Source organism: Sceloporus occidentalis, unplaced genomic scaffold, assembly GCF_023333645.1.
Source record: "Sceloporus occidentalis isolate IW3139 unplaced genomic scaffold, rSceOcc1.0.p SCAF_4, whole genome shotgun sequence".
NCBI classification, from domain to species: domain Eukaryota; kingdom Metazoa; phylum Chordata; class Lepidosauria; order Squamata; family Phrynosomatidae; genus Sceloporus; species Sceloporus occidentalis.
In genome coordinates this window covers 32,987,363-33,014,522 of record NW_028316984.1, presented here as the reverse complement: position 1 = coordinate 33,014,522, position 27,160 = coordinate 32,987,363, and the positions used below count along the sequence as shown (strand labels likewise).

The 27,160-nt window shown below is 37.8% G+C and overlaps 1 protein-coding gene across 6 annotated transcripts in view; it reads right to left on the bottom strand.

Annotated features, from left to right (window-relative positions):
* SESTD1 (SEC14 and spectrin domain containing 1) overlaps nucleotides 1–27,160 on the bottom strand; it is a 78,316-nt gene that overhangs the window by 29,311 nt on the left and 21,845 nt on the right. For all 6 annotated transcript variants that reach the window (XM_089519661.1, XM_089519657.1, XM_089519656.1 and 3 more), the window contains 4 exons: nucleotides 22,098–22,178; nucleotides 12,465–12,573; nucleotides 9,905–9,995; nucleotides 7,424–7,537 (listed from right to left, as the gene is read on the bottom strand). In XM_089519661.1, coding sequence (XP_089375787.1) covers nucleotides 7,424–7,537; nucleotides 9,905–9,995; nucleotides 12,465–12,573; nucleotides 22,098–22,152 — 369 coding nt within the window. In that variant the 5' untranslated portion in view covers nucleotides 22,153–22,178. The remainder of the gene's footprint in view (nucleotides 1–7,423; nucleotides 7,538–9,904; nucleotides 9,996–12,464; nucleotides 12,574–22,097; nucleotides 22,179–27,160) is intronic.

The window sequence follows — 27,160 nt, the reverse complement described above, 5'->3', positions numbered from 1 at the left end:
TTGTCATTGGCACTAAGGCATAAGTGGATATTAATCACTCCTGCCATGTTCAAGCCAACAAAACGACTTTAATGGCGCATTCAACATTCTTCCGTAATGAACATTCTGAAGATCTAAGTAAACCTACTAGCTGATAGGGACATTTTACTTCCAGCTTAGGCCCAGTACAGATGGGCCTTTTAGCACATAAGGAATATGTGCTAGGGTTGCCTCGGGGCGTCGCTTACAGATGCCCCGCAACCCTAGTATGTATTCCGTATGTCAAAATGGCGACGACCTGTACAGATGGGTGCCGCCATTTTGATGTTTGGCGCACTGTGGCATCACAATGGCGCCACAAAAAGAACCTGCTTTTTGCGGGTTCTTTTTGCTGCACCAGGAAGCTGCGCAGTTTGTCTGCTGCAGCTTCCTCGCGCAGCAAAACAAGGCGCCGGCAGACCGCCCTTTTTGGGTGATCTGTACCCCGCCATAGACACTTGTATGATTTAAATACTGAGTAAATCAACTCCACATGTAAATGGATTTAAAACAGGAAGATAGCACTTTTTAATTTTATAACAATTATAAGTTCTGCTGAGAAAGGACAGCGAATAGGAATTAAAATGCAGCAAATCTAGAAAACCCAGTTTATTTGATTTGGAAATAATCTGCTGAATAGAAACAGTTAAATCCAGTAGAGTGCAGGAAATAATTTATTGTTTATTTTATTGTGTATCCTCCCTGACAAAGGCAAAGACATCAGTGAGAGTTGCCTGAGGAAGTGAATGGAGGAGATTATTTTCTGGTTCATAGTCCATGGAATACAAATTAACCTGATGAAGGTGGAAAGAAACAGGGACATCTAGGTGAGAACTGGACTAACTACAACAAAAAAGGAATTATTATTTTCTACCATTTGATAGCTGTCATGACACCAGTCAAAATGTTTGCAGATACAAAATCAAAGACAAAACCACAGCAATCAGTTAAGTAAATTGATTTGAATTGATTAATTCTAGAATTAAAACCGACAAGACTACAGATGGAGCAGATGAAACTTGGAAAATAAGAGTTTCAATAACTTCTTGAAGGTGGAGCATAAGGAAGACATGAAGCAGATAAAGCAATCCCTGAATCAGGTATCTGTGGATTTTGGGGGGACAGAAGGAACCAATATTGGATGGAAATATGAGGGGCTGGAGAAATGAGGGGCAATTTTGCCATGCCCCCACCCTGCCCCTTTTAGGCCTAGAAGAGGCTTTTTTTCTTCTTTTTTTGGGGGGAGGGGTTAACAAGAGGTGACCTGGAAATTAATCTTTTGTGCCCACAGGCCTCACCTTTATTGTATTGCAGTGAGGGCAGCAAGCAGTGCATCCTCCAATGGCCTTTTGAGGCCAATGCCTCACCTGAGTACTGACAGTTGCCCATCCTTGTTGTAAAGTAGCCATGCACACTGTTGGCTAGTTATTCAGAGTCTGCACCAACCTCACAAGTATGGTTAGAGCCCTACTATGGCTTTACCCGAAGGGATACAGTGAACCTGAGGTGGAAATCAAATATCTTGCACAAACAAAAATGCTCTGCAAAAATGCTGGCACCACCCTGCATGCTTTGAGACTTCAATATTATGTATAGGTGGATAAGTAGACTTTCCTTTCTAGATTCCTGGATATTTTATTGTAATTAAACATGAATGGCTAATGTGCCAAATGGAAAAACAGTTGTCTAGCAAGTCAGAAAGCGAGCTGTTCCCTGAAATATCGAAGAAACAAAATTCTGCTTAACAGACAGAAAATGTCTTACACTCTCTTTTTCTTCTCTAAATACAGAAAAGGCCAAGATTCATTCATCATATATTTTATCACATTTTTGCTTTCTATACTTTTAAGTTTTACATGATTCTCACTTCCAAACTTAAATCTTTTAAGCCCAATTCTGTCATATTCATGAAACTGGAAATAGGTCATATTTCTTGCCTTTGCAGTTTTCAAAGGGAGTAATTCAACAGTTTTATATTAAAAGGCAGATTTTTTTTAAAAAAAACAACCACAAAACTAAATGGAATGTATCAGAAGAATCAGCAGACAATTTCTAATGAAAGCTTCAAGACAAGGAACCATTCAATTCTCTGGCGTCACTGAATGCTCCATTTTTCTTCAGTTACTTGAAACAATTTTTAGAGATAAAACAATGCCATATTTAAAAGATTCATCCAGTGTCTTCATCTTGAAAAACCAACCACATGGGACAAGCACTGAGAATTGAAATGAAAAGATTTTTTAATACCATCCATGGCTTAATCTGAGTAGTAGTATACATTCCAAGTAATAATAACCCTGGAATATGTGAAGTAATAATAAGATGTCTTTGTACATGTACAGGGCTTTTCATCAATACTCAGCTTTACACATTTAATGGCACCAATGCTATTTCAACTTAGAGTGAAAGACTTCCAAGACATCCTGTTATTTAGAGCCTTGCTCAAATCTTGCAAATTCAGGACTCTGGCATCTTTGATCCAGGGCTTTATCACACCAGCCCTTTCTTGCTGCAGTCATGGCAAAAAAGAAAAGAAAAAAGGAAGGAAAAGAAAGAAAGAAAGAAAGAAAGGGAAAGTATCACTTTTATTGCTGCCATCATGGCACTCATTTGTTTTCCTGTGACTGGGAGCTGCTGCCACCATAGCGCTGCCTTCCCAACCTCTCCCTTAACTCTGCCCTCCCTACCCAGCATGTTTTTTTTTTCTTTTTAAATGTTCCTCATGCAACTTTGGAGCTCTGCAGCCCCAATTTAACATTTTAACTATTTGGTATATGGTCTTCTTCTCTTTCTACAGCCCTCCACCTTTCCTAGAATTATTGTCTTTTCCAATGATTCATGTCTTATGATGTGGCCAAAGTATGACAAGCTCAATTTGGTCATCCTGGCTTCCAGGGAGGGTTCAGGCTTGATCTGTTGTTGGACCCATTTATTTGTCTTACTTGCTATCCACGGTACCCTTAGCCCTCTTCTCCAGCACCACATCTCAAATGCTGATTGGGAACCATTCTGTTTCTCTGTATTCAGTTCTGGCTGTAGCTTCTTCTCCTGATTACAGGTGATGCACCAAGTCAATGAAATGCAATGGTTTTAAGATCACTCCATAGATTTTTGTGATCTATGAAGTCAAAAGCTTTGCTGTAGTCTTTAAGGCTGATTTTCTCCTGGAATTCCCTGGTGGGCTTCATTATCCATCATATGTTTGCAAAGCAGTCTCTAGTGAACCCCACTTGCACCTCTGAGATTTCTCACTCTGCTGCAAAATTTTAACCATGACTTTGCTTGTGTGGGAAGTTAATGTAATGATCTTGCAGTTGCTGCACTCTTTTGTTTCTCTCTTTTTAGGAATGGGGATGTATGTGCTATATGTATATGTATGTGATAGCCTTCACTAACATGCCACAATTACAACATTGCTTACCCATCATCACAGTGCAGTTTATAGCAGTGGCAGCAGATGGCTCTCAGGTCAGTGTGGCTAGGACTCCATTTCAGGTCATGGCTAGCTTTAAAGGAGCTGGCCAAGGTACTTAACTTATTCAGGAATAGGGTTTAGGCACCCTAGAGAGATTTTTTAAAGCCTGGTTGGGTGGGTTTCACTGTTCCATTGACGTGGGAGACACCACAGCTTTATAGTAGGGAAGCAAGAACAACAGTGAAGCTGCTCCACTTCCATCTAGGGAAGGCTGGTGCATCTAACAATCCCTCACGGCTCTTTAACATGAAATTGCCTCCATAATTGGTTTAACATATCATGAGAACAATTCGATATTTCTGTAATGGTAGGACATAGAACACACCACCTCAACATATATATGGTCAATGAATAGGTCTAGCAAAAGCACTCTCTTTTCTTTTGAACTGCAGGCACAGGTTTCCATACTTTTCTCTTGAAAATATCTGCAGGGTGATCTCATTGCCATGGGGAAAAAAACTCCCAATAATTAGATTTTTAGTTTCCTGCATTTTCAAAAAACAAAAACAAAAACCCTAGACTATAACTCAGTTACTGAAACCAACACTTCTAAATTTTAGTGTAAGTAATTTTGTATAATGTAAGCTCAAAGGATTTCATGTTCTTAGCAAGATACAGCTATGGAAACAGAAATTATCCACATGGCTACAGCAACATTCTTAATTAAATACTCTAAACCAAATTTAATTAAATACATTTTTATAATTAAATGGCTAGTACTGAATCAATCCTTCCAGTCAAATAATAAAAACTGCTGACATTTTCTGAAAGTGCTAGAATCTGGATATTATCCCAGACTCATTAGTACATCAGATTTTTACTTTAGGCAATCTGCTATTTTGTCTGGAAAGATCTCAGTGTCAAATCTTAGTAAGAGCACTGATTAGTTATGATGGGAAAATTCTATTAGAGATAAATTTTGAACTATATAAACTTGCAGTTTTTATAATTACTACAAGTTATATTGCAAGGGTCCAGTGGCATAGGTTCTTGCTTTCCACTACACTTTCAAAATCTATGAATTTGTTCACTTGAGTTTATATACTACGTTACCATGGTGAAAAGATGCACCATATTGGTAAAGACTAGTGTTTCGGTATAACAGCGTTTTTAGTGTGTTTCACAATAGAACCCGCAAAACTGAATTAAACTCAATGAAAGAAACCTACTGCAAAGTTCTTGTGACTCAACATGATCACCAAGAGGTATCCTAGGTAATTTATAATTGGCCTGCCATATCCATGGATTTTTTATAAATTGATTCAACCATCTACGGCTTGAAAATAATTCAAAAATATATAAATTTCAAAAAGCAAACTTTGATTTTGCTATTTTATGTAAGGAACACCATTTCACTATGCCAGTGTATTTAAGGACACAAAATGATTTACACCATCACAGGACTAGCTCAGACATGATGTTCAGTATATAGTGGGCAGTATCTGTGGCTACATAGGACCCACTTTATTTCACACTTGGACAATTTCCATTATGATGTATATACAGAACTCAAACTATACTGTCTGCTCTGTGTTGCTAGGTTCTCCTAAGCAACCTTCCCTTTTATTTGTTTTCCTTTCCAGATTCTTAGTACTCAGGCTACAAAAGCTTCTTGCAAAACTGCTACAAACTTCTTCTTCCAGCATGACAACACAACTGGACCAGCCTTGTCCATATACTGAATTTAACTTGACCATATGTTAAATTTAATCTTTACATAGTATTTTATAATATTTAATCTGCAATACATAGCAATCAACATAACCACACTTCAAGCCATGATAATATACCATGGTTTTGACTTTTGCAGATTTGATTAATAAGGTCTCTCTAGGAGTCTCTAGATCCTCTAGCATTATTCTTTTGTCACACTCTGCCAAAAGCCATGCTGGAGGACTTAGAGATTCCTGTATCGACCATTTCTCTAGGCATTTGTATGTCCTCCTGCACAATTTCATGATCAAATTCTGGCAGATCTTGACCACAGAATTTCCCTGAAGGACCTAGAGATTCCTAGAGAAATGTTCTCTCAGGTAAAAAAATAGTGTTATTTATTTGGGGTTTTCCCACTCTCCTGGGGATCCTGTGCCCCAACCCCAGCAAATTTGGAGGTTCCGCTGTATTATCATCAGATTTCAGATACAAACCATCCGGGTGAGAGGGATCAGCATAAATAACATCAGTTAGCAAGTTCACGGCTTAAAGTAATTTAAAGTAAGCTTACAATATTAGCATTTATACTAAACTAGGTGCCAAGATTTCAATGTCACATGACCTAAAAGATGGTTCAAATAATAGGAAACATAAAAACAAGATGAATAAGGCATTTTTCTACTTAGGTTTAATTTCCCCCTCACTAATTTGCCTTATTACTATCAATAGTCACATCTGTTTATGTATAATTAAGCTCCTGTTATAACTATAGAACTAAATTAGCTGCACAATAACTAGCAAACTACCCATTTTGTGAGGTTACAGCTATAGCAGCACCTTGTATTTAGTACAGAGACATATTTGAAACTGCTAGTACTTCTTGTGTTAACTAAATGGTATCCTAGCAGTTGACATAACTGGTAATCTACAGTCTAGCAAGATGTAATAGTCTGAATATTCCACTCAGCCATGGAAATTCATCGGGTGGATGACCTTCTGCAAGTCACACACTCTCATGCTTAGAAGAAGGCAATGACAAACCCCTTATGAACAAATCTTGCAAGGAAACCCATGGTAGGGTTGCGTCAGGATTGCCATAAGTTGTAAATGACAAGTAGGCATACAACAACAATAGCCCAAAAGAATAATTTCCCAGGTAAAAAGCTATATTCTCTATACAAGCACTCCAAAACTGCTTAAGGAAAAAGTCAGATGGGATATGCCAATATTTCAGTCTCTACTCTCCGCCTCTATAGTAGAACAGAAGTTACATATGAAGTACTACATTTCCACCTCAGCTCAAGTATTAAAAGTAAATGTCTGTTTAACTCTTAGACAGGAGAAATGCAAACATAGATTTCACAGCCTGACCCCCTTTCTTTAAAGGGTAATTATGCTGACACTGTGTTGTGTAGTTCATTAATATCAGAAGAAGATGGTGGCGTAAGGAGAGGAAAGATAGGCAGGTTACAGACCGCCGCTTTGCGGTGGTCTGCCGCCGCCGCCGTTTGCTCCGTGCGGGAGCCGCAGCAGCCACACCACGTGGCTCCCACATGGACCGAAAAAGAAGCTCCAAAATGGAACTTCTTTAAGCGGCGCCTCTATGATGTCGCGAGGCGCCAGGGGCGGACTCGCGACGTCATAGACGGCGCGACACGTGCAGACGCACAGCGTCTGATACGTAAATATGGCGGCGGCCGTGTGGAACGGCCGCCACCATATTGTATGTACAGAATACGTACTAGGGTTAGGGGGGTGCGGAAGCACCGCCCCTTCCTAACCCTAGTACGTATTCATTACGTACTAAATGGCGGTGTGTAACCCGCCATAGAGACTTCTAAGAAAGTGTGAAGTGGCTGAATTTGTGATTGATCCCTGACAACTTTCTTGCTTTGCAACAGTAGCTTGTGATGTACATTTTTTAAAAAAATTATATTTAAAAAGTCAGAATGCCTGAAATACTGGTAAATAAAAATGAAAGTCGGCTAAATTCACAGCAGTGACAGCTTATCTTTTACATGGCTCTCTTTCCTCAAAATGGAAAGACTATTTTACAGTTCTACAAGGACCAAGGGGTCATTTATGTCAGTTACTGATGAACCTGACATAGTGCTGCCAAAGTCACTGTTATGAAAAACCTTTATTGTGAGATCTAATGAGACTTTCAACAATTGTTCTGCAGATGAGAGGCTATACATTTTTACAAGGAATATGACATGCAGTTGTAGATTAACAACAGTACTCAACCCTAACAAGTAAAAATAGATATATACTTACCTCAAAGCCAAGCCTATCCTTCTCTTTCCAAAAGCAAAAATGTGTAACCTTCTTGTCCCAGAATTCATCTGGTTTTACTACACAGACAAGTGATACTTCTGCTGGAACAACATTCTAAGAAGATGCAAGATAACAAACACAGAATTGTCAGTTATTGCAGAACATCATGTTTCCATTCATGCTCCAACTGGCTAAAACTCATGTAATTATATTCTTCCTTATCATATACAGAAGATAGGTAACCCATTAGTCACTGTATGTAATTAGCTTCTACACAGAAAATTTGCTATGCTCCTGAACGTTATTCCTAGTACTTCAGTAATGAAAAAGGTTGTGACAGCAAATCTGAAACTTAACAGGTTGCTTCTCGAAGCAGAACATAAAGTCAATCACAATGACCAAGACAGAGTTCATGGGCAACTTGGAATAATTTCAAAGCACTATTTTAAGCAATCAATCCTATACATGTCTACTCAGGAATAAGCCCCACTGAGTTCAACTGGATGTCATTCCGTGTAGTTCAACATATAGGAATGCAGTACAAGTATCTCTTACATATAAGGTAAAATTGTTTGTTGGGTATTCATTAATTCATTTCCTAAGCAGCAGCTGTAAAATGCACATCTTTTTCTTTACATGAGAGATCATGTAAATTTCTTTACATGAGAGATCATAAGGAACTTCACTCCACTCGTTTAACCAAAAGAAGAGCATCACTTCACAAATGAGAACTCTTTGGAATTACTTGTGGTTCAGTTGTTATCCTTTGCCTAAAACTTGCTTTTCAGATTTAGCCTATTTTATGTGGACACACACATAACATGTTAAATAGGCAGACAGCAGGAACAAAGTGCTTATTATTCAGCGACCTTGGCAGCACACGTCTGGTAAAAGAGCATTCATACAGAATGAGAAAAAAAGGAAAGCAATATGTCTTTCCACTTGACAAAAAATGGTTTGGGGTCAAAATGTTAAACCTCATTAAGCCAGCATCTGTTGGAAATTTTCATAAAACCAAGAGGGATAAAAGCATTGTCCTATTTTTCAGTCTAAAGCAAAGGACAGTTCATTCAAGTATTATTTAAAAATAAGCAATTTTAGCATTAATTTTCCAATGCAGCCTTAACGCCTGCTCTCCATCCATGGAAAAATGTTTTTTTCTTTCACCTTAGTTAATTTTAAGAGGTATCCTTTCCCATTTTTTGCAACAAATAAGAAAACACACAACTCTGCTATTATTTATTTACTTATTGAAGGTATTTTTAACCCCCCCCCCCCCTTCATCACAGGATATTAGGGAATGATATAAACATCATAAAACCAAAAATAAACCACCGGTAGAAAAAGAAATTGCAAAAAACAAAATAAAATCTAAAAGTTAGATACTACATTGACTTTATTTGATTTTATAAAAGGAACAGGAAAATGTTTTTTGTCTGTACTATTAGGTGCAATTATTTAAGATATCTAGAAATTCTAACTAAACTATAATCACCTTGGCACAGGTGGTATCAAAAATGAAGAGTACTGGTGACCACTCAAAAGTCTACACATTAAAAAATAACACTTCAAGTCCCTGGCATGCAGAAAGTACAGTACATGAAGCAGAAAGGGGAGATGTCCCATGGCTCTCATAGCATTTGGATAGCACAGTCCTAAAATGGTTGCACCATCCACTTCCTCACGATACAAATAACTCCAAAAAGTGGAGGTTGATCCCCTTTATGGAAGCCCTTATCTTTCTGCTTTCTACAGAATACTTTCCTGACAATGATAAGTAATAGACAATTCTTTTATCTAGTGCTCTTTGGTGGTTGTTACTGCATCTTTCCAGGCATGCAAAACAGAGCTCTCATCTCTGAGGAAGTAGTGACTAGGCTGGGGTGGACAATTTGTGACTCCTCAGTATTTTCAGGCTCAAAACACTCACCCACCCCAGCCAATACAACAAATGATGGGTGCTGATGAGAGTTCCAGTCCAGCGTTTGGATGGTCACGTTGTCCATCCCTGGACTAGACCAGCTACCAAAATATCTTTAAAAACACAAAAATAAAAGTGTTTGTGAATTACCAATCCAGCTCAAGCACAATAAATATTGTTCCTCATTATACATTTGAGTATGTTGTAAAAGGGAAAGCAAGTCTGTGCAGGGAAATCTGAAGCTTTTGATTGCAGTTTGTAATGACACTTTTCATTCTGTACTGTTTTCAAATATCAAGGTTTTTAAATAAAGTATACTTTCCAAAAAAAAAAAAGCCCCATAGCTTCCCTCTACATAAACAAAAAGTAAACGAAAGCTTCACATGACTTCCTCCTGTTCTGGAAGAATAGAGTGAGGCTCACTTCTGTTTGCACAAATAACAAATCATACTTGGTCATTATAAAGCTACTGGATTTTATCAATGTATAATGCTGTGCATAGACATAAATTAATCTAAACAAAACTTAATTTTGTGGAAAAATTTTTAAAAAGCCCTTACCTGTAGCATTAACACAACAGTCTTGACAACATTCCACTGAGATTTTCTGCCATCCACGATAACAGTAAACCCTCTGGCTTTACATTTTTCACTGCAAAAATTAAATAAGATAAAATGAAATAAAATGAATACAAACACAGGGCACTATTCAGGTCACAGGGCACTATTTATCTGTTACTGACTTGATTAAGCTATCTTGCCAAAAGAAACTACTCCCTTCCTTTCAATCTTTTTAAAAGATGTAATGACATTTTCTCCCCATTTATTTCCAAGGCAGCATCCTGTTACACCAGAGGGTTTTTTATAGGAGGACCCAAATTCATGGGACTTTTTTGAGTAACAAATCATTCAACCCCTACAAACCATCTTTTTGCCCACTTACAATGAATGTTTTATTTTACAGGTTCAACAGAAAAATGAACAAGGTATGTTACACTAAAAAGCATCAATTGAAGATCAAGAGTTATAGTTATGCAACTCTACTTATACTACTGGCTTAGAAATAGGGTTCTCATTCAAACCATTGTGGTCTTGTGTTATGTATTGCTAAGCCACTGCTGTAGCATTCTTGCCACGTGAACCAGGAAACAGATAATGCCCATGTAACTGTGAAAGGATCAAGATTCTTCCATGGCATGTCAGAATTGCACAGCCATGTGAGGGCACTTCTACAGCAACAACAGGTATATTAGAAGCAACCCTTATTTTTTTGGGACATCGAAAGGACTATTTGATTAGCCCAGGGTGCAGGCTTTTTCTCCACACAGGAGTTGCCTTCAAACAGGACATAATGACACATCTACAACTGTCTGACTTGTTAAGCAGTTATTATGATCATTTATGATCATTGTTTATTTATATAGTGCAATATATATGGTGCTTTACATGTAAAATAATGAAAAACAGCTCTGCCAAAGACATGCAGCAATTTTAACCTAATGGTGTATAGCATTTTATTGGTTTTAAACTTTGATTGTTTAATTGTCGTTTTAGTATTGAGGAGGGGGTTGAGAAGGGATCAATTAGTATTTTATTGTATTTCTAATACATTTTTACTGTTGTAACCCGCCTGGATTCCTAGTGACTGGGCAGGCTATAAATATATTATTATTATTATTATTATTATTATTATTATTATTATTATTATTTCACTGTCAACTGTACATATATTCTGCTTCTTCCTCCAAAGCAAGGATGGGGAATGTGACGCCTTGATTGCAACCCCTACTATGCCCTACCACAGGCAGTCCTGGCTAGAGCTCATGGGAATTGCTATCCAGAAAACATGTGAAGGACCATACGTCCCCCGCCCCATCCTTGTTTTAAAACAAATCTAGAATTGCATTCTAAATATTTAGATAAAATAAACCAATATCACGGCAATTAGGGAGACATTACTTCAAGGTATATGGAAGGGGGGCACAAAAGACAAACTACTGAAAAAATTACATGTGCTTCCAATAAATAAATAAATAAAATTAGCAATTTGTTTCAAACCCCAAGGATGTCTTAGATTTTGTTTTACAAAAAGAATGAGAACAAACTGTCTTGAAGTTTTGGGTTTTTTTTTCATTTGGTACTTTCTGTTATGAATATATATTATAGGGGAAAAACACACCCTAAATCAGAGCTAGGGAAATGAATTAACTTTGCTGCATCACAATGAAGTTGCACATTCCTTGTTATGAAACAGACTCCAAAGTAATATGTTACAAGTAATGTACGTTAAGCTGCTATGAGTTATGATGGCAGGAGACAGACAAGGGCATGACAAAGAAATATTGACACAACATGTCAAAATGGCAGCATTTTTATATACTGGGGGGTGGGGAGATAAGTAACTCTAGCAGCAGTGCCTGATGGGCCCAATGTCTGTGGGCAGATTAATCTAGTCCAGTTTTAGTCCAAGACCCAAAGGTACCCTTCAAAGAGTTGAACTCGGCCCCACCCTCTCCCAGTGTTCAGCACCTTGGATAGAACATTTAAAGTTGCAACCTGTAGCTCAATGTGTTTCATGCTCCCTATTATCATTGTCTTTACCACTTTTCTCCCCACACAGGTGCTCTGCCTTTAATAGGTGAAGATGATGCAAACATCCAACAGGCATTGTAGTCCCAAGAATCAGAATTCCACAAACTTTGATGTCTCACTTGACATACCTGTGCCTATATTTAGTCTCACATCAACACGACTGTTTGAAAAATACATTCCCAATTCTAACAGCATCAACATCCTTGCTGAGCAGTCTATATCTCTCAAAGTAATATATTATCCACATTTGAAATGTTAGAACACTCCAGTACAACTTATCTGTATCTGTACTTCAGAACTAAGAGAGAAGTGATTCTAATCAGCAAGTGCTCAAGGACAACAAAGTGTGTTTCATTATTCTTTCCTAGGGCTTTCCAAACAGTATTTATATCCGAGGCACACACCATTTTAAGGCTTCTGTCTATCCCCTCATCTCAAGAAAATATAATGAGATGTAATCAAAAAACATATTTTGGTTAGAAATACTATGATAATAGAAAGCACTTTAGAGCCACAATCATTGAGTCACCTTGGAATGCTTAGCAGGTAGTCCAAGGTGACACTCAGTTCATCCATATTTGTTTGTTCAAGGCATAATGGAATTGTCAGAATGAGGCCACTTCTTCGATCCTTCCCACCTGTAAAAACAGAAGAATTTTAAGTTTTGCATTTTGCCAGGGGGAAATGCCATGCTATCAACTATTTATCATACTTGCCACTAAAACTGATTTTTTTTTAGAATGAGCCAAATTCTCATACTTTTGAAAAATGCTGCATGGAGACGTGGTACAAAGTGCCCTTTTGGCAATGATATTGTAAGCTAAGATATGTGACAAAGACTAAAATAGACACAGTGTGTGCTAGCATAATCACATGGCTTCGGATCAGGCTTAACTTCAGAGAGAGTTCTGTTTAATTCTTCACTAGTGTAGCAGGGCACATAACCTAAATTTCCAAAAGATTAGCCATTAATCTGACCACATAAGACATTCTGTTTTAGACACTGATTATGTGCAGTCCTATCAAACGGGGAAAAAATCTCCCCAACTTGCTTCCAAAAGAAGAATTTAATTTGAGGTCACATTACACTTTCTTAATATTTTGATGGCCAGCTGCTTTGTGTGTGTGGGGGGGAGCTTATTTTTCAAATATGGCCTATAAATATAAATATGTGAATTAAAAAAAAATAAAACTTACAATACCATGATAAATGTGTAAACCACAGTAACTAGTTACTAGCACACTATTTAAAAGTCTTGAATGAAAAACACATCTGTCGCAACTTGTCAATGCTGTAACCTGCCTTTAATACAACCGAGGGAGGAAAGACTTGCTAAAAAGGCTATAAAATAGAGGTGTCAGGAAAGATATTTGAAATGTGAGAAGCTTTTGCAAAAGTTGTAAGTCTTTTTGGTTAGGAAATTTCCTAGTGTTTGATGCAACATGCTTAGAAATTTCACAGCGCCTTTATCCCAAGGATGGAAAGCTTCTCTGGGAATGCCTGAAGTTCCCAGAATCCTGCTTGCCATTATTGGTGTTTAGGACTTGAACAAAATATAGACAAAACACTGATTTGTTTCCTAATTGTTCCCCAATGATTGTTGTTAATTGCTGGTCCAGTTCCAAATCAGAGTGAAATGAGTTCAGCCACCACTAATTCAAACTTTTAGATTAAAGAAAACCATTTCCTAGATTTTTGTAGGTGGGACAAAAACATCTTCCATGACTGCAGACATCATAAAGCATTAATCAGCAGAAAAATCAGGTTATAGCCTGCTAAATATGGCTTCATTACTATGGTTATAAAAGAGAACAACATCTTGTGGAAATATACTTTAGTATGGCATGTTCAGTCCAATGACATTATAATATTTATTTCCACCCTTCACAAGGTGTTTCTATACTTTAAAAAAAAAAAAAAGCCAAGAGGACCAAATCTATGTTAAAGCTGCTTTATATAAAGATAATGGGACATTTTTTATGCCCAATGGTTTCAGAACCCTACAGGAAGGTAATGGGGAATCAATTCTGTTTCTACCATTACTATTTTTGTCAGAAATGTCACTTCATTACAGAGTGAACACCATAGTTCATTAAGCAACCTCTAAAAGCAAGTACAGTGGACTCTTGTTATATGCTGGGGTTTGGTTCCAAGATCCCCCGTGGATAACAAAATTTGTGGATGCTCAAGTCCCATTAAATATAATGACATAGCAAAATGGTGTCCGTTATAAAAAATGGAAAATCAAGGTTTGATATTTGAAATTTATACTTTTTTTGAACATTTTCAAACCATGGATGCTTGAATCCGTGTATAAAAAATCCATGTATAAGAAGGGCCAACTGTACAGAGAACAAAGCATTCTGTATCCTTTGCAGCAAACCAATCTAATCTACTTCAAGAAAGAGTTTTTAATATGTTTAAAATGAGAATTATCAGACTTGTTTTTTACATTTAAACTAGAGTACATTTTTATTCACAGACCAATATAAAGCCCTAAATGGCTTGGGCCCAGGGTACTTGGAGGACCGCCTCTCCCCATATAATCCGCCCCGCGCTTTCAGGTCAGCTGGGAAGCAACTGCTGAGGGTTCCAGACACGAAATATTCTGTGACTGCACAGAGGGCGTTCTCTATCTCGGCTCCGCAGCTTTGGAACTCTCTTCCCGGTGAGCTCCGCTCGGCTACCTACCTTGACCTATTTAGGAAGAGGTTAAAAACCTTCCTCTTCCAACAGGCTTTTCCCCAGACGCTGTAATATCTGCTCTCTCCCCATTGCACCAGCACTTTAAACTAGTTATTGTGTGGTTTTAATTTTGTAATTTTAACACTGTTTTTAATAGTTTATATACTGATTTGGATTTTTATGTGATACTGTTTGTAAAGTGTACCTTTGTGTACTTCTGTGTAACCCGCTTTGATCTACCAAGGAAAAGCGGGCTATAAATAAACAATTTATTATTATTAATACAAGTGCAAAGTCTGTTAAATGGAAGCAAAGGATAAAAATTCAGGTATATATTTGAGATTTACCTTTGTTTTAAACTGAATTAATCAGAAGGTACAACCACAAGGATGTGTTAGGTTTTGAGGAGCAAAACTTCAAAGACCAACTTACAGGATCTTAAAACTTCAAACTTAACTGAACTAGGGAACAAAGAGAGGTTTTTCTTGGAAACTCTGTCAAGCTGCTCTGAAAGTGGCCTGGTTTTCCCTTTTCAAGTCATCTTGCCCACAACTAGAGCCAAAATCTTCGATGAAGATTTTATATGAAGCCACTCAGTGAATCCATCTGGAAATCTGGAGCAAGCTACTGGGTGGACACAGTCAGAGAGTCAATGCTGTTGTCCTCTGAACCTTAGCAAGCTGCCCTTGTTTTTCAGGTTAAAAAATAGCAGTGTTTGCAATGACAGAGGCATCTTGTTGTTCCCCTTCTCCCAGACGCCATGGGAGACAGAGGAGAAAAGGACAAGGAAGAGCGCGATGGACACAGCACTGGTTCAACTTTTAGAAGAATACAGTAGGTAATGTGTGGTTGCCTCTCTCTGTCATGTTTACTTGCTTTCAAGGTCCTACAAGCAAAGACACACAGGCGGGTGGCTAGGCAATAACACTTGAAGTGTCATCAATATGTTGATGACATGCAGCTGTACTTCTCTTTTCCATCTTCTAATCTCAAGGAAGTGATGGATAATTGTACTGGATTGCATCAGATGATAATGTTCGTGAAGGTAAAATCAAATTACATATGTGAAGCACTATGAGCTTTTTAAAAATGAGAAATATGAATGTTAAATACAACATTTTGTCATCAGTGATTTGTGATGAGCACTATAGTAAAGACACCAAAAGCTGATTTTCAATATGAAAGCTGATTGTCTAATAAATGCTAAAAAGATCATCAGCATCCCATCTCCCTTGTTTAACCCAGACTTCCAAGATTCTTAAAAAAAAAAAGAGAGAGATGACAAACAAACAAGGTGCACAACACTACTCCCTAGGTAATTTTCACTGTTTTTTAGCCAGTGGAAGTGCCTTCCCTCTTGTATATCATCATCTTGAAAGAATATCACAATCCCCAGGAGCAAAATTAGGAGTGGGAAACATAGGGAGCTGCAGGGGAAACAATGATAATTCTTTTCTTCCCCACTGGCAGAACCCTCCCAGGATCAAAGAGTAATCCAAGTGCAGAGGGAGAACATCAGATACAATCCATGAAACCACAACACCTCAACAAATGAGAGATTGCGGAATTGAAATCTTCGCTCCCATAACACTTTTTTCACTTGCTAGCATTCTATGGGAAGTGAGTTTTATTGCAACATTCATACATATGCTATGATCCCTACTACAAGCTTAAGTGGTATGATCCTAGTATAATATCCTTCAAAATAGGCTGAGATTCCTTGGTACTAGCAATATTGATAAAAGCTTGTCTGGTTTCAAAATGTTATGTCTCTGTTTAAATCTTCCTACAACTAGTGACATGGCAAACAGAGAGAGAAATGAAAGACTCTCTTGCACTGCCAATCCACCCTTATAGAAAAAAAGCAAAAACCAAACCTAACTGCTGAGATATCACCAGTTAAATGCCAAGGTTTAATCATCAGTGATTGAAAGAGCTTGCCTATACCTCATCTCCTCCCAGGGAACAGGAATTCAACCAACAGTAAACAGCAGGTGCAGGAAGAGGAAATGACTGCATTGTTCAAAAGAGCAAGATCATATTGATCCCATAACTTGAAACAGCTAAGCATGCTTAAGGAAATAGTATTTACCTTCCTCTTATTGTACATCTTGCAGTCGTAAGTGTTTTCTTTTTCAGTAAGTGTTTGTTTGGACAATGAGACAAAAACTAGGTGCCCCCCCCCCCTCTGGACATTTTATATTATTCTTACAGGAAGACAAAGAAGGTTCATAAAAGAAAATTTAAAAATACAATACCTGACACTATATTAAGGGTTGCTTTTAAAGGGGTTACTCTAAAATTATGCCAGGAAAAGAAGGAGAGAAATGTGTTGGACAATGGATCCTAGATTCATATTATAATGGGTTGTAACCAAATGCTGACTTCATGTGAGCAGAAAGCATGTGAAAAAGAACAGCTGATTGGTTCCTTATGCACATGGCAGTCCCTTACACCTCCAAAAAACATCTACAGAGGGTTGAAGAACCTTCTAGACACTATGGCTGCAGTAGAGAGAATCAGGGATGTCCGTTTTTTGCAGTCAAGTGTTTGCAACAGGTGGAACGTTTCATGGTCAGAATGAAAATGATTGCCAAAAAGCTATATATTTAAAGCCTGCCAGGAAAACATGCTGTAAAATGTCTTTGGCAGCAAAAGAGCTGTCCTGCTGGTCATTTCTCTCCTCTGTTCTATTCTACTCTTGATTTTAAGATTTTTTTTTAAAAAAAGAACTCTTATTAAATTATAACTAATTATCTTCCAACACTGTTCATTTACTGCACAGGCTTTAAAGACAATAAGAAAATATATCTAGCAGAAAATGAAGAAATGTTGTTTTAAAAAAAGTAAAATGAAATGCTTGCTTTTACAAAAGACCTTCAAGCATAAAGGCACCAAAATGCTAAGGTTGGCCTTCCTTGTCCTGCTCCAGGCAAGGTGCACAGAACAATTCCGCTGGAGGTCAGCAGCCTTCCCACTCCTGCCAAGGTCCAGCTGTTCATTTAAGGCAACAATTGGGGGGAATGAGTGGCCTGACAGATGTTTCTATGTTTCAAGTCTCATAATCTCTCACAACCAGCTATGCTGGTACTGCTGATGAGAGTAGCATCGAGCAAGGTCTTGAAGGCCATGTTTTTCTTCTCTCTACTAAAAGACAAGGCCCTTTCCCCTGTCTTCATTCCATATCTTGCTTCCTCAGGCTCTTGTGTCTGGCAGTAGAAATGCTTCTGCTACGAACATGTCAAGAAACAATGCACAGAGGGAGAAGCTGATCACAGTATGAATCCCCTGGCAATGTAACATGGGCAAAGGGCAGCGGAAACCAGTTGCCAAGGCATATACGGTACACTGTCCTCTAGCAATGCAGTTTTGCAACCTATTCCTCAAAACAGTTTTAACAATTTTGATCTTTGGTTATGAGAAAAAGCACCATTAAGTATTAAATCAATATTTAAACAGGACATTTCAGACAAAGGTTGAATATCCCTTATCCCGAATTCCAAAATCTGAACTATTCCAAAATCTAAAATTGTCCGCGAGTAGTTGAGATAGTGACATCTTTGCCTTCTGATGGTTCAATGTGTACAAACTTCAAGCCTCATTTAGATAAACTTCTATGTAGATTTATACTAGCATTATATTACGTTACCATTACGTATCAACAGTATTCTTGAGCCTCATTCATACTACAATTTAACCCAGTGTGGAAACCAGGTTAAAGGGGGTGGGGGTCGTTCATACTCATGCCAGTTATATTCAGCATGATTGGGGGGGGGGGGGCAATGTAAAGCCCAGTTAAACTGGTTCTTTTGTATGCAGAGCTTCCAGTATGTCTTTTTAAAAGAACCATTTTTTTTAAGGAGCAGCAAATGGGAACATGATGTCAATCCCATTCAGTGCACTCATGAAGGAGGGTTTATGTGTTGAGGGACAGGACATAACCATCCCACAGATTTTGGCTTCCCTGCAAAGTGCCATTGTTGGGTGAAAAATCCATCTCCATAAATGTGGTTGGTATGTCTTCTCCTGCCTCCATTTTCCTCAAGTTAGCATCAGAAAGTGTTCAGATTCAAATTTACCACGCCTCTGAGAGCTGTCCCTTTAAAGCAGTGCCCAGTTTTTTCCCTCTTCTATCAGTGAATTTGTCCTCTTTAATTCATCTGCACTGCCAATGGCTGATTCCTAGAGCACTCAAAAATTGGTGTGTATGTGTGTTCTTTTGGGAACATGATGAAAGAGTGGATTTTTTAAAAAAAAAATAAAATTTTATAACGTGCACTGTTGCTATTGCGTGGTTGCCATTGCTCTCTGTGTTGTCTGCCTCTGTTTTCGACTTATGGTGACCCTAGAGCCACCCTATCATGGGGATTTCTCAGCAAAGTTTCTTCATAGGGGCTTGCCGTTACCATTCTCCAAGACTGAAAGGGGGGGGGGATCCTTCCAAGGCAAAGCTATCACAGGGGTTTCTTGGCAAGGTTTCTTCATAGGGGCTTGCAAAGTCCATCCTTCAAGGCTGACAGGGGGGGGGGAGCCCTCTAAGGCGAAGATATCATGGTGGTTTCTTGGCAAGGGTTCTTCGGAGGGGCTTGCCATTGCCATCCTGTGAGGTGGTGAAGGGCATGGCATCAATTCACACACCAGTAGTCATTATTGAAGCTAGCACACTTAACAATTCCTCTATACTATACAACACGAGAATGCAGCTTAATGTTGAACTAGACCGGAAAAATATCACCCAAATAGTATGATGTAGATGTGTATCATTTAATTGACATTTTATTAAAAAAAATAAGAACAATCAAAATGGCATTTTCATCCATTTTAAAATGATACAAATAATAATGTGAACGTCAATAGGGTTAAATTGCCATGGAGAGATTCAATCCCGGTAAATGTAGTGGGAACTTTGATTCGGTATTGCATCATCAAATCTCCCCAGATCTACTTGGTACAAAAACATGAGTGTGAATGGGCCCTTTAATTTATTCAAGAAAAAAATTGAAGTATACAAAGATAAAGGTAAAGGTATATAGGCATATGCAAGATAATAAAATGATTTTGAAAGACTGATCTCTTAACCCTTATCTTGTCTCACATGCTGATTCTTTATGATATCACACACTTTTTAGTATTTTCAGCACAATATATACAAAACCATTTTTCAAAAAAGAAAAGAAAATTTGTTGGTTTATTCTCTAGAGCAGAAAGCAAACTGTCTGAGACAAAAATACAGATATCCACACAGCAAAGTGCAAAAATAATGGGTGTACCATTCATCAAGCAGAGAACAGCTTTAAAAAGAAAGCAATGTTCCTTACCTTTTCTGCTAATGACAATATGGCTTCTAAAAAATCTGAGAGGTATAAGCAATAGGGACCTGAGGCAATTGAACAAAGGATAACACACTCTATTTTGTTTGTTTGTTTTTTAATTGGTTTAGAATATTTAAACCACATCATCAGCTACAAATTCCCAGAGCAGCTTGCAATTAGTTATGGTAGTTGGACAGTTCCCTACCCTCAAGCTTACAATTTAGGCTTTGCATTCACTTTATCAGAAACAAAAGAAGGGGTTGGTAACAAAAGGTACCCCCAGATTAACTCTCTCTTTCTCTTCTGCACACACACAAACACAGCCCTATCCAGTTCCATACACACCTGTTGTACAATGAATCTTATTTTCAAATACATGTGCTAAGTAGTATTCAAAATGGTAAACCACTCCTTTCCAGGAACTTTTAAAAAGCTACTGTACACACAATTCTCTTGATGCACCAACTCTTAAGAAGATACCATGCAAGCCCATGGATCAGGCCCTTCTTTCCCTGAACTACTTCTTTTCCAATGGATGAAATGAGGCTAGGGACAACCCACATAGTTGGAGAAGGCAGGATAGGTGATGTCAATATCCATACCTTACATTTTGACAATTCCTCTAGGATAAAGAGTATTATGGCTGTGTTGTTGTTGTGTGTCTTCAAGACACTATTGACTTATGATAACACTAAAGTGCAGTTCTTTTGTCAAGGTTTGTTCAGAGGGGATTTGCCATTGCCTTCATGAGGTTGAGATAGTGTAACTTGTCCAAGGCTACCCAGTGGATTTCCCTGGTCGGGCAGGGATTTGAATCTTCACCCCCCAGAGTCCTAGTCCAACATTGAAACCACTGCAACACACTCATAGGTCCTATTATATGTCCACATTTCTCTCTTACACACTAACTAGTTTGCACAGCAACTTATGACTTCGCTATAAGCAGCTGTCAGCTTACACTGAAAGTCATGTGATGGAAATGGCAATGGTGCTGCCTCCGTGGTACACATGTCACGCCGCGTGACATGCACAATCCCCATTATTTTCAATGGGGTTCAAGCATATGCGCTACTTGCCTTATGTGGGGAGGGTGTGTGTATTCTGGAATGAATCTTCCACATAAGGCAGGGGAACAATGTACACTATTATCTGCCAAGGTGTTGTTCTGGGAAAAGATAAAATTAAGAACCCTTGCTTCTATTAGTAATATGTGAGAGCTCCTAGAAATGCTAATTTAATTTTGAATATATACTAAGTTTTACTGTCCTTAGACACACAGGGAACAGTACCACCATGGAGCATTCTCATTGAGTCTACATGAGACTAAACATTTGTCTCTCACTTAGGGCTATACCTCATAAATTAGTTACTTCCTCAGAGAAATATTGTCAAGTTGTACTCACTTACCAATGAACAAATCCTCAAGCATGATACAAAACTAGAATTTTTTAGTATAATTACAACACATAACAAATAATAAATATGGATTGCATTCCATAAAATGCTTAATAATATATATTTAGTTCTAAGGAAGACAAGAAAGCCCTTTGTGGATGCTCAACACAAATTATTAGGAACAAAGCTTCCATTATTAAATAAAACCTGCTTAACAAGAACACTCCTCCACAACAAAGTGAGAAATTTGGGCAGACAGCCAACACTGCAGGGTCCAACTTCAATTTCAATAATACAAAATGTATGAAATGTTAACCAGAAACTTGTAGTGAAATACCTATCAACAATAAGACATACAAATAGTATTGTCTGAGGGAGATCTCGGTGTGGTCAATGACTGGGTTACAGACTCTTAGGAAATCTCTCATGCTTTTCGAATTGATTATTCACAAACCAGTTAACAATTTTTTGAGTCCAGATTAATTTATCATTTTTAAACAAATTAAAACAACAAAATGTATAAGGATAATTTTAATAGGCAAATCTGGAGAAAAAATTAACTTAAGAATCCATAGCAATTTATGGTCTTTGTACCTCAGAAGGGATAACATGTGGCTGTAGATGAAAAGTAAGCTTTGAACTTGCGTAATTTCTACAGTATACTTCCATGACTTAATCAGAAGGAAGGGGAAGGGAAAATCCAGGTAACAGTCAACATTTCAGTTCTTCAAAGCACAACAGGCTAAAGAATAAATCACAGAAACTCTACCTGAAAGGAAGGCCAACTTTTTCTTCAGAATAGGCAATATTACTGTAGCATCCATCCTACCTTCTGTTAACTTTCAGAGTTCTGAAACACAAGAAGTTAGTATTACAGTGTGTTAGCCAAGGAAGATCAATTTCTATGCTCCAAAAAGGCTATTCAGGAGTTGTGACAACAAAGGTTTCTTGAGAGAAATTTACAATGAATAATAAAGGAATAGTAAGGTAATGGCTATTTCCGCCTTCCTAAAACAACTGACATATCACAATAATAACTTCAACTAGTTTACATCCTATAAAACTCTACCCATTGTAATCAATCCATTTTTGCATTACTAAATAAATTGATTTCTTCTATGTATCTCCTCTGTTGTATTTTTCTAGGTTGTCAAGGATCTCATTTTTTCTTTGTGCATGGGAGGGAGGGAGGTTCGGCCATTTTTCTTCTAAAACCCACAGCTAGCTCAGATGTATGACATCTACAAGTGTATCAACATTACATTACATTTTATGGGATACCTAATAAATTATAGTTACCCCTTATTATTCCAAAACAAAATAGAAACAAATATTTTTGATGCTATTACCCTCTCTACTCTCTCACCCTAATACTATTTGGAAGATTTAGCTTGTTATACAATGCCCATATCCACAATATCCAATCCTTCAGTGATGGAGGGATTTCGTTTTCACTTATAACTAACATAATTTAGCCACCTCCAATGTGGTACTATTCAGATGTTTCAACTGTATCCACCATTCCTAATCACCTATGATATTAGATAGGGGATGAAACACAATATAGCCAAAACTATCTGGAGAGTATCAGGAAGGAGTGGGGGAGAAGTCGCTGTATTTTATCTACTTAATTTTATCCTACATGTGAGTAAACTTAACTTAAATAATCCTCTTTTTACATTTGGAGCATCTGGCCTTCCAGAATGAAGCTTTACAACAGTTTCTTTTTATTTTTCCACCCCCATCTTCACAATTAAATTAATACACAGACCCTTTTTATCACTCCCCTTGTCCAACTTTTCCATAAAGCTTTCTCCCTCATTGTCTCTTTTGTTTTGTGCATCTTTGAAGAGTAACAAGAATGAACCTCCTGAGGGCCTTTCAGCTCTGCTGAGTACACATAAAAATACTGAAGGTTTTGCTTGTATTTATTTGTGCTATTTGGAATAATAAGCCTCAGGTTCAAGAAAGAAGTGGAAATGTTTCACTTTGCATGTTTGTTAACCAATGGCAAACTCCCGATTCAGAACATATGGGTATGTTTTTCATGCACAGATAAGTCTATGACTGAACAGCTTTGTTTCAGACTGGTCACAAGCCAGCCAAGTCAAACTCCTTTAAGCTCTATGGCTTTGGGATGAAGTAGAGGGGTGGTGGGAATGGGCTTCACTCTCCCATTGCCACCATACCCATTTAGGAACAGACATTATCAACATCTGATCAGGACAAAAGGATATGTTGTATATGAATAGCACTTCCAACCTCTGTAATGTTAAATGGCATTTTTGCCTCAGTCCTTTCCCAGAAAGTTAAAATACTCTTTCTTCTTGTGGCTGGGAAGGGGGAAGAGATACCGATTTACAAATGCTTAAGGAGTATCTTCCTATTCCTTTTCATAAGCAACCATGTATACATTCCGGATCCCCTCCACATAAAAGAAAATATGCATAAGCTTGAACCCCATTGGAAGTAATGGGGCTTGTGCTTGCCACGTGGTGCTGTGTGCACCCCATTACTTCTTCTGGGGCGCGCAAGACTTATTTTCGGTGCAGCTTCCAGCATATGCTGGAAACCATGTATGATGTGCCCATGTATGACATGGGCGCACTGTACTACGAGTGGTAAATTAAATTGCTGGGACACAATACTCTAATGAAATGTGTCAGGTAAAAGGAACAGAAATTTAGTTTTATGTTCACCATGGATAAAAACTTCCATTTTTACTAGTTTTTTTAAAAGAGGTATCTTTATAAGCATGTTTCTGAGCTGAGATACTTTAGATTTTGGTCATATAAAAATACTATCTAAAATCGCTTTAGTGACATAAAATAACAAAAACAAATTTATTTCCCCAACACTTGTTGAAATTAAATAGAACATGTGAGAAAAAGGACATGATGATCTCAAAATGGGGGATGGATCTCATTTTGGGAGAAAGGCAGGAAAAAAGTGCAAAAAGGTAAATAAACATGTGGAGAACCCACATATGCCACCTTGAGCTGGCAGTGGAAGAAAGGCAGAATATAAATGTAAGGAACAAACAGACAAATAACTGAATACTGAAGTCTCCCCCCAAATTCTGGATGTGATCCTCTTCCCAATTACTTAAAAGTGACCCTAGAGCTAACTCATGTGTTACACTAAAAAACACCCATAATCACAGGGTGTGTGGGGAGCAAATCTGTTCCTACATAACCCAGTCATCCCAAAAATCCTTCTGTTGCCTTGGGTCTCCTTTATGCCAAAAGTAACATGTGACTGGGTCTCATCTTCACTGGCCAACCAAGCAAGAAGTCTGCAAAAGCCTCAGATAAATACACATATGGCTGCAATTCAGCTTTACAAAGACCAGACGTTAGCATCTGGTACAGAAACTAAGGGCTGATACAGACTGGCACTAAAAGTCGCCTTCTGGGCAGTTATGGGCCCAGCGCCCCAGCGGATTGGAGCTGCAGAGTGCGATTGCCACAGCTCTAATCTGCCTATGGTAGGGGCGGCTTAAAGCCAACCCTTCGGGGAAGACTGTTTCACGCCTAACTTCCTGAAAACAATAATTTCACTGAAATGCCTAATTCCAGAGAAAAGCTCTAATGACTCTTCAAGAGTGGAGGAAAGCTTTAAGCGGTCAAAATAAAATTATTTTATATTCTCTCACATTTCTGATGTAGTCTATACATCATGTCATTCTAGATTCAGGTGATCATTTAAACAGGATTGGCAACGTGTTGCGGTCTAAGGGCCACCCAGCCACACATGTCCCCTACTGGACATGGAAAAACAATGTCTCTTCCAATCAGATTTCAAAAAACATGCCTAATGACTTGGAAGGACCTTGGAGGTTATTTTGCAAGGTTGTTCCTTGTCAACATGATTGAGGCAAAGGAGGGACCATTACTCTAAAACTGAAAGTGACTGCAACTTACTTCTAGTTTGGTTCTCCTCTTGCAAAGACCCTCAGTTAGGGTTGTCAGGTTGGCTATAAGGGATGCCCCTTCTTTGATATATGGAAAACCTGTCCCTTATTATAAAAGATGTCCCCTATCTGAAAGTTGGAGAGCTTTTCCTTTTATAAAGACTTAACAGAATAGTTTAAAAACTTGGATTTTTTTATGTACATCTTTCATAAAGACAGAAATGTGTGCATCATGTAATTTATCAATAAAGACAATGTGTTAATTTTACAGAGAAGTATATGGCTAAGTTAAAGTAATAGTTCTATTTGGTATTTAGATAAAGCACAAATTTCTTAATAACTATTTTCTGATTGGCAACTCTACATGCCCCTTATTCCAGTTTTGAAAACTTGCCAACATTACAATCTTGCTTTAAAAACCCTCGGAAGAGGATCTAGTCAAACTGCACCCCACAGCACCTAGAAAGCTCACACGATTCCTTTTTTAGTAAAACAAAAAAACCAAAAAACTGGGGGTTGTGGAAGACCACACTGGCACCCTGAGGGACTGTATGCAGTCCATGTGTCACAATCTTCCCCCCATTTAAGCATGTACTGTAATCCTGATTCCCCCCCCCCCAATTTTCTGCCAAATTTTCAATTGCAGTTTATGAAGCAAAAATGTTTATGCTGAATAAACAGATGTTTGGTTGCTGTGGATATTTTTCATGGTTTAATTTCACTTAGAAAATGTTTCTGTTGCCCTTGTATCACACAATTCAGTTCCCAGAATTAAGTTCACATTTACATCTGCATAGCTGGCTTAGGTAATAACTGACTGCAATTGTTTTGTAACAATTACTTCACTTTCCATAATTAGCTTAAGTCCATTTCTTTGTTGCAGCGGTAATAAATTACTGCTTTCAATACTTGACAAATGTACTTGGACCATGTTTTATTGGACAATCAACTCTTTTTTTCTAACCTGCCAAAATGACTATGCATGATTGTTGTAAGGAAACTTTTCTATATAAAATGTAGTCATGATTTTTTTCCCCTCACTTCTCTAATAGTTACAGAGGAAACAAGATCTTGGGAAGCTATGTGGCAAAAATTAGTGCGAAGATGAACATCATTTTCTGAAGTTTTACAATATGAAATATTTCTTCACAAGCAAATACATTTTACTTTAGAAACAAGCAATAAAATATCTCTTTTACTATGTTAAATATTTGTTCCAACCAAATACATTTTACTTTGGAAACATGCAATCAAATGCAGCAGGTGAAGAATATTAAAAGCAGAAAATCAACATAATGGAAATAGAAGGAGAGGACAGGAAATCAAGGCAGAAATTACAGTACTTAAATATGCCATTAATTTTTCTATAATGCAACTGGTTAAAAATATAGTACAAAATTCTACATTTTTCCCATATTTAAGATACAGAAAGAAAACATCTCATGGTCCATAATATTTCTAATCTTTGGCAAGGCTGAACAGAGGCTATGAAGAAATGAAACACTTAAATATTCCTTACATGGTTCTAGCTCTCGTTATTTTAAGGCCTATTAATTTAAAAGGGCAGATATAGTCCTACAGTGCTTCAGCCACTGAATTTCAAGACAAATAAAGAAAGACCAAATTCTAAACATCACCTCCAAAGGCTCTTGGTATATAAGAAATCCAAGTTCAAACCTCAAATCGAACTCCATTTCAATCAGTGGTTCCATTCTGGAATGGACACAGTGAGTTTGGAAGATGTTATCTTTTGTGAAGTCAAAGGCTTTCATGGCAGGAATCCATAGTTTTTGTGGGGTTTTCGTGCTATGTGGCCATCCTGGAAGAGTTTATTCCTGATGTTTTGTCAGCATCTATGGCTGGCATCTTCAGAGAATGCTGGCATGGAAGGAAGTGGGGTATAGATCGATCGATCGATC